At 47.1% G+C, this 8,560-nt stretch overlaps 1 protein-coding gene and 1 non-coding gene across 2 annotated transcripts in view; both read left to right on the forward strand.

Moving 5' to 3' along the window:
• The first annotated feature begins 1,210 nt into the window (after window positions 1-1,210).
• LOC115067794 lies at window positions 1,211-1,373 on the forward strand. Its single transcript, XR_003847161.1, has one exon. It is a non-coding gene; the product is annotated as a U1 spliceosomal RNA (small nuclear RNA).
• Window positions 1,374-4,374: 3,001 nt separating this feature from the next.
• Window positions 4,375-8,560, forward strand: part of Sptbn4 (spectrin beta, non-erythrocytic 4) — a 106,101-nt gene continuing 101,915 nt past the window's right edge. The window contains 1 exon segment of the mRNA XM_029556578.1: window positions 4,375-4,549. Coding sequence (XP_029412438.1) covers window positions 4,375-4,549 — 175 coding nt within the window.

The following is an 8,560-nucleotide window of genomic DNA, read 5'->3' on the forward strand; positions in this document are numbered from 1 at the left end:
CCCCTCCCCCAGCATCCCCCACCTGCCCGGGCATCTTCCCCCGCACCCTGGGCACGCGGCCTGAATCCCCTGGTCTCTGTATCTGGGTGGAGACATGGGGTCCAGGGCAGAAGGAACCCTCGAGTCCCCAGTCTAGTCTGGCCTCTGAGCCAGGTGGAGGATTACTCCGAAGGCCTTGTCCTTCCCACAGTCCCCCCTCCCTCCTCATCGTGGTGACTGGACCTCAGGGACCGAGAGATGCAGCTTTGCAAGGGTTAAAGCCTGGAATCTCCCTGGCAACTCAGCGCCCTGGCCCGGCAGGACCCCTGTTCCCACCTCCCCCAACACCTTCCATCTTCCTTCTCCATTCCATCACCGGGAAAGGCCAGAGCTGCTCCCCAGGCCGGCACAGAGCTGCACCCCAGGCCGGCACGGAGCTGGCCAAGTGCCTAAGCGCCTCCCCTTCCCCAAGTATCCTCCATTGCGGAGAAAGTTGTGACCACCGTTAAGCAGGGAAGGAAACTAAAGCACCGAGAGTTAAAAACACCAAGTTTCCGTCCAGCCAGAATAAAACAGGACTTGAACTCATTTCTTTCTAACTCAGACAAACCCCCTGACTTGCTAAAATAAGAGACCAAAGGGTGAAGACTCAGAGCAGGCTAGTGGTGTAGCCCAGTGATGAAGCCCTGGGTGGAATTCCTGGTACCACCAGGTGGGTGGGTGTGGGGGATGGACAAGAAACGTATAGAGGGCTTCTAGGGTACCAATAGTGATCAATGCATTTCATCTTCAAACATCCCTAGGAATTTTACAGTCGAACAAACTGAGAGGGGAAGTGACTTGGTGAGGTCACACAGGTGGTAGGGGCCTAGTTACAGCTTTCTAAGGAAGAAGGGAAAAATAGCAATGGGCTTTAGAGTGCTGAACAAAAGGAGCAATCTCCACCCCCCTTGACCACAGCCTGGCTTCCTAAATGGTAGTGCTTGGCTTCCTAAACAGTAGTGAGCTGACAAGTTGTCTGAATCTTTTAAATTTTAACAATTTATTTATTTTTTTTTATGTGCATGACGTTTTGTCTGCATGTGTGTAAGTGTACCCTGGGCATTGCATGCACACAGAGGCCAGAAGAGAGTGCTGGATCCCCTGGAACTGGAGTTACTGAGGTTTGTTAACTTCCATGTGGGCACTGGGAACCAAACCAGGGTCCTCTGCAAGAGGAGCCAGTGATGTTCTACTTACCTCTCAGGGAAGATACTGTGATTAAGAAGGTGGTTTTCCCAGGGTGAGATTCATCAATTGTACTCTGGATGTACAGACCCTTCCGATTTCCCGAAATGTGGGAAACCCCACTGCATATTTGTAGTAACCGGGGACTGTGTTGATGCTCTCTCCCAAAGACTATTAAAATGGGCTAGAGAGATGACTCAGTGCTTAAGAGCAATGGCTGCTCTTGCAATTCCCAGCACCCACATGGCAGCTAACAACCATCCATAACTCTAGTTCCAGCAGATCTGATGGCTTCTTCTGACCTCCTTGGGTATAGTACGACACAGGCACACTTACATACACAAAGGCAATACACTCATACACATAAAAATTATAAAATACTTTTTTAAAGGGGGACTGGAGAGACGGCTCAGCAGTTAAGATCAACTGGCTGCTCTTGCAGAGGACCCCGGTTCAGTTCCCAGCACCCACATGTCAGGCAACAACTGTCTGTAACTCCAGTTCCAGGGGATCCGATACCCTCTTCTGACCTCCGTGGACATTGCATGACCTAGGCACACTTACGTGCATGCAGGCAAAACAACACATAAAAATTAAATAACTAAATAAAAATTTAAAAGAATATTATTTTTATTTTATGTTTATGAATATATTACCTGTATGTGTGTAAGTGCACCCATGTGGCACAATGCTTGTGGTGGTCAGAAGAAGGCGTTGAATTCTCTGGAACTGAAGTTATGGATGGTTGTTAGCCACCATGTGGGTACTGGGAACTGAATCTGGGTCCTCTGTAAGACCAGCCAGTGATCTTAACCACTGAGCCATCTTTCCAGCCCCTAAAAAGAATATTTTTACAAAGAAAAGAAAGTACATTATTCTATTTTTCTTCTTTCTTTGTCTTACAACCAGTTCTGGGGTTCAGATATAGGGTGGAGACATATCTGATGTCACCTATCCCCACAAAATAGGTATTTATAATCTATCAGTGTTCTGGAGGCAGAAAATGTATCAATCAGCTATTACTATAGGAATGCTGAGTAACAAATCACCCCCCAGACGGTATTAAAACACTATGTGTTTGGCCATGGAGTTGAAGTCCAGTGATTTAGGCTAGACCTGTTGACCAGTTCTTTAGGTCTCAGCTGGCTGTACTCAAATACTGGGAGGCACAGTGATGGGGGCAGATCTTGTCTGCTGTAGCTGGCTGTGGCTGGAGAGAGTAGGCCCTTGGATCTGCTTTAGTTATCCATGATTGCAACACAAACAGCAGCAGACAATGGCTCTTGAGTCTGAGGCTTCAAACTGTCCTGCCAGTAACTACTGCCCAACTCTGTTGGCCAAAGCAAGTCACATGTTGGAAGCCAGAGGCAAAGGGCACGGGCTGAAAAGATGGTGCAGAAGTTAAGAGCGTACCTTAGAGGACTCAGGATCAGTTCCCAGCACACATGTCTGTTGGTTAGTTCACAAGCACCTGTAACTCTAGCTCCAGGGGAGCCAGTGCCACCTTCTGTCCTCCAGAGTTACCCACACTCATGTATGCGCGTGCGCGCACACACACACACACACTCAAAAAAAGGGTGGGGCATGTCCCCCAGCACCCATGTACCTTTCCTACCCACAAAGTTGGAAAACAAAGAAGAGTTAACAATGAAGAGCATGACTACAGGGGTGAAAAATTGAGTCCATTAATGCAATCAGTTTGAATCCTAGCTGCTCACTAGATGTATAACTAAGGTAAGTGATTGAATCCCTCTGTGCCTCAGTTTCCTTTTCTGTAAAATGGGTGTAATGGAAAACTGATCACTGAAAACTCTAAGTGGGCATCTACCACCTTTGTGACCCCGCCAACTCACTTCCCCTTTCTAGCCATGTTTGTTTACCTGTAAAAGTGCTAGGGGTATTTGAAGATGAAATGAGTTGATCACTCAGTAAGCCTGGTATCTGCTTCCCAGGAAGCTCTTAATGCATATTTCTTGTTAACTGTTATTGAATGTGTGAGAATTAAATACATGATTGCATGTAGAGTCCTGGGCAAGGCAAGTGTCAGTTGTGTTCACTGTTGGCGTTACTTCTACATTGTAGAGTTCCATTGAGAACAACGTTAGCATTCTAATAATAATACAGTGACCATTTGCTAAGCTGTAGGCACTAAGTCAGGTCACAGTTCTCTAAAGTGGTCAGGGTGCATGTTATTACTATTGTGGGGTTTAAAATTTTTTTTATGTGTATGATGAATGTATTGCCTGCATATGTGTTTTTGTTTGTTTGTTTGAGACACAGTCTCCCTGTCTCCCCAGTTCCCAGCTGGCCTGGAACTCTGCTATGCAGACCAGGCTGGCCTCGAACTCACAGAGATCTGTCTACCTCTCCCTCCCAAGTGCTAGGATTAAAGGCATGTACCACTCCTGGCTCCACCTTGTTTTTTTTTTATTTTATTATTTTTATTTTTTATGTGTATGAGTGTATTGCCTCCATGTATGTAAGTGCACCTGTGTCATGCAATGTCCTTGGAAGTCAGAAGAGGGTGTTGAATTCTCCTGGAACTGGAGTTATGGACATTTGTTAACTATCATGTAGGTGCTGGGAACTGAACCCTGGTCCTCTGCAAGAGCAGCCAGTGCTCTTAACCTCTGAGCTATCTTTCTAGCCCCATCCACCTTGTTTATTAAGACAGGGCCTTGCAACCCACCTGGAGCTCATTGATTAGACTTGGCTGGCTGGCCAGTGAACCCCAGGAATCTTCCTGTTCTCCAGTGATGGGATTATAATTGTGCACCAACATGTCTGGCTTTTTGTGTGGGTTCTGGGAATGGAACTCAGGCCCTGAGTTATGCCCCCCAGTCCCTATCGTTTGATTCTTTCTGACAAAGTCTCACTATGTAGCCCAGGCTGGCCAGGAGTTCCTCACCTTTCTGCCTCAGTCTCCCAACTGTAGGATCACAGCCATTTTCTACCACTCTTGGCTTTTATTTTTTATTATTTAGTTATTTTATTCATTTTTTTTGTATTATTGTTACCTTTACCTGAAAGACAGGGAAACATAGATTGAGACAGGCATGGAGCCCTGGACGGTCAATGGGAGAAGTGGGTCCTCAGAGATCACTGTGTCCAACCCTAACCTACCTCTCCCTCACCTGCCCCCCGCCCCACCAGGCCTCACCTTCCCAGATGGCACAGGTTCCGGGGGAAGTGGACAACATGGAGGGCCCGCCTGTGTCCAACAACAACAACAACCCTGCAGCCCGCTGGGACAGTCCTGATCGGGGCTGGGAGCGGGAGCCACTCCCAGCCGCCACTGCAGCTGCCTCACTCTTTGAGTGCTCTAGGATCAAGGCCTTAGCAGGTACCAGGAGGAGGGCTGGGAGGGCAGGGGGAGTATAGGGGAGTCAGGGGGGTTGTGGGTAGCACTGGAATCTCCTAGTGTCTGAGAACCTTGATGGCCAGAGTCTTGAAGAGAGTCACTCTTTAGAATTCTTAGAGCAGTTCTGCACAGTGAGCTTGCCACAAAGATGGAGCTGTTCTGCACGTGTGGTGTCTAATGGAGCCACCACTCCTATACATGACTACCCAGCACTTAAAGTGTGGCCAGGGCTACTTGAGGGACTGTTTTAAATTTTATTCAATTCTAATTCATTTGAATTGTGTGGGGTCTCTCCCTCCCCTCGTGGGTCGTTGGCCACTGGTCCATGAGGACAAAGGGAGCAGAAGAGACCAACGGGGTCAGGACGGCCAGTGAGCACTGACGGAAGAAAGCCCTTCCGGGAGGCAGATTCAGTGATACAGCTCCAGACTCAGTGAAACAGCTCCGTTTATTCAGTGGGGGTCAGGGAAAATATAGTGTGGAGGCAGCAGCCAAAGCTTCAGCTGATAGGTGCTCATAGTGTGCTTTATTTACATGTGGTAGGGGGATCCTATCATCTGGCTATAGGGCAATGCCTACACTTTCCAGGTAAGTCAGGCAGAGAGCAGGAGGCCCCTGCTGAGAAAGGGAGTCCTTCCATATAGCCCCTTAGAGCTATCCGGACATGGAAGACTATAACCCTAGCAGCAGGGTCCCCCAACAAAATTGAAATAGCAAGATGAGACTTAAAAGCTTCAGTGGGGGTAGCTGCACATGGAACTTTCAAAACACACGATGGTTCTGTTTCATACTGTTAGGAAAAATTTGTTTAAAATTTATCTTTATTTTATACGTATTGCTGCATGTATGTAAGTGCACCCGTGATGCCTGCAGAAGCCAGAAGAGGGCATCAGATGCCCTGAAACTGGAGTTTTGGGCAATTGTAGCTGCCATATGGTGCTGGGGACTGAATCTGGGTCCTCTGCAAGAGCATCCAGTGTTCTTAACTGTTGGGCCATCTCTCCAGCCATGTTGTGTCTTTTTGAGGGAATCTCACATTGTAGCCCAGGAATTCTCGACATTCCTTCTGCCTCAGCTTCCTGAGTGCTGGGATATGTCCTGAGGTATAAAACAGTTGGATTTTAGGACTTTGTTTCTACTGTGTACATTTTCATTACATTTGCTGTGTGTATGTATGGTGTGTGTGTGTGTGTGCTACAGCATGCGTGTAGAGGTCAGAGGACAACTTTTGGGACTCAGTTCTCTCCTACCATGTGGATCCTGGGGATCGAGCTCAGGTTGTCAGGCTTGGCAGCAAGTACCTTTACCTGACCTGTTGAACTATCTCTCTGGACCAGGACCTTCTTTATGTGTTTTATTTTAAATTAAATTAAGTTAAATTTTTTTATACAATGATTTTTTTTATTTATTATTTTTGTTTTATGTGTATGTGTGTATTGCCTGCATGTAGGTAAGTGCACCCGTGTTGTGCAATGCCCATGGAGGTCAGAAGAGGCTGTTGGATCCCCTGGAACTGGAGTTAAGAGAGTTAGCTGCCATGTGGGTGCTGGGATTTGAACCCTGGTCTTCTGCAAGAACAGTCAGTGTTCTTAACCGCTGAGCCATCTCTCTAGCACCTAATTTAATTTTTTTGGTGATTTTGAGACAGGGTCTCTCTGTAACCCTAATTGGCCTGGAACTCACTATGTAGACCAGGCTGGCCTTGAACTCACAGAGATCTGCCTGACTCTGCCTCCTGAGTGCTGGAATTAAAGGTGTGCACCACTATGCCTGGCTCTATTTTTTTATTTTAAAGTTTTATTCTTATCTGTTATTATGTGTGAGTACAAGCCCATATGCACCACGGTTTATGTGGCGCTCAGAGGACAACTTTTGGGAGTTGGTTCTCTCCTTCCACTGTGGGACCCAAGGACTGAACTTAGATCATCAGGCTTATGCAGCAAGCACTTTTGCCTGCTGAACCATCTTACCAGCACTGCTTGGTTTGGTTTGTTTTGGCTCTTACTGGGGATTGAAACTAAGGCCTTGCATATGCCAGGCAAGTGCTTTAGCACTGAGTTATATCTATCTCCAGACTTTAGAATGTCATACTCAAAGATGATTCCAATTAATTAGTTAATTAATTAGGTAGTTAATTATGTAACTATTGGCAGGACTGGAAATTGAATCTGGGCCTCATATGCCCTTGTCAAGAGGTCTACTGCTGGGCTGGGTGTGGTGGTGCACGCCTTTAGTCCCAGCACTTGCAAGGCAGAGGCAGGCAGATCTCTGTGACTTCAAGGCCAGCCTGGTCTACATAGTGAGTTCCAGGCCACCTGGGGCTACAGGGAGACCCTGTTTCAAAAAGACCAAAAAAAAAAAGAGCTCTACTGCTGACCTACAACGTCAGTCCTAATCAGTTAATGAACTAATTAATTTCTTGACTCTTTTTTTTTTTTTTTTTTGAGACAGGGTCTCATGTAGCCCAGGCTGGCTTCAAACTAACTATGTAGCCAAGGCTGGCCTTGAACTCGTGACTCTTCTGTTTGCATCCCTGAAGTGCTGGGATTACAGGCCTGTGACACCCCCATGCTCAGCTGTCAGGCTCTTTGAGCACCGTTTCCCCTTTGCTTGGCTCTCTTCTACTGGGCAGGACCCCAGGGTAGTGTGCATGTCAGGCAGGTGTCCTTACCACGGACTCACATCCACAGCCCTTCGCTTTCTGAGATGTAGTCTCATTTTGGAGCCCAGGCTGGCCTCAACACTCCACCCCTCTTACCTCAGCCTCCTGAGTGCTATGATTGATTACAGGTGCGTGCCCCCACATCTAGTCCAAAATGGGGACCTTTAAAAAGAGAGACCTTAAGGGGGTGGAGAGAGTGCTCAGCAATTAAGAGCAGAGACTGCTCTTGCATAGGAACTGGGTTTGGTTCCCAGCACTTCCCAGACTAACAACTGTCTGTAACTCCAGTTCTAGGCGATCTGATGCCCTCTTCTGGCTTTGGCATTGCATGCGTGTGGTACGCATATACACGCAAGCAAAAAAGTGATCACATAAAAAATTAAATAAATTAAAAAAAATTTTAAAGGAGACAGTGACCCCTTCCTGTGTGATGGAGCTGTGGTCCCCTCTTGTAAACTGGGAGCTATGAGCCCTTCCCATAAGCTGGAGCTGTGGTCTGCTCCCATATACCTGGAGCTGTGGTCCCCTCCTGTGAGCTGGAGCTGTAGTCCCCAATCATGAGCTGTGGATCCACTTTCCTCCAGTGGTGGGCTTATGGTGGAATTAATTAGAGAATGGAGGCAGCAGTTTCAGCCTTCTCTGAGTGGCTGCATTCTCCAGAACCCCTTCCCCTGAGGTCCAAGTTGTGCATGGCAGTGACTTTGCCTCTGTGTTGGGCTTATGCTGTGGACAGGGGAGGTTTCTGTCATTTACAGTTTCTAGTCCTGGGAGGACTGATTCTCAAGAATGGACTTCCCACCTCCCCTGAGGGTTAGCTAAGGGCTTGATTCCACACATGGTCCTGGGCACCTAGGCCCTGACGTTGGACCTTTCTCATTCCCAGGCACCAACAGATTTTTCCACTATTTTTCCATTACTCTTCTACGGCCCCAGTGTGTCCTCACCTGTGCCCCACAGAAAATGTAAATCACCTAACAGAACTTCTGGATATTAAAAAAAAAGAACATTAGACAAGAGTTGGGGAATTTTGGGGGGTAAAGGGCAGATATATTTGATTGTTAGCATGAGCCTTTCATAGCCAAACTATCCCTCCATCCCAGAAGGGTAAATATATTAAAAATACATTGTATCATGTATGAAATTCTCAAAGAATTAATAAAAATATCACATTAAAAATTAAAATTTAGAGCTGGGCATGGTGGCGCACACCTTTAATCCCAGCACTTGGGAGGCAGAGGCAGGTGGATCTTTGTGAGTTCGAGGCCAGCCTGGTCTACATAGTGAGTTCCAGGACAGCTGGGGCTACAGGGAGACCCTGTCTCAAAAAGACA

The sequence above is a fragment of the Nannospalax galili genome, unplaced genomic scaffold (genome assembly GCF_000622305.1).
Source record: "Nannospalax galili isolate Female #2095 unplaced genomic scaffold, S.galili_v1.0 scaffold886, whole genome shotgun sequence".
Classification (NCBI taxonomy): domain Eukaryota; kingdom Metazoa; phylum Chordata; class Mammalia; order Rodentia; family Spalacidae; genus Nannospalax; species Nannospalax galili.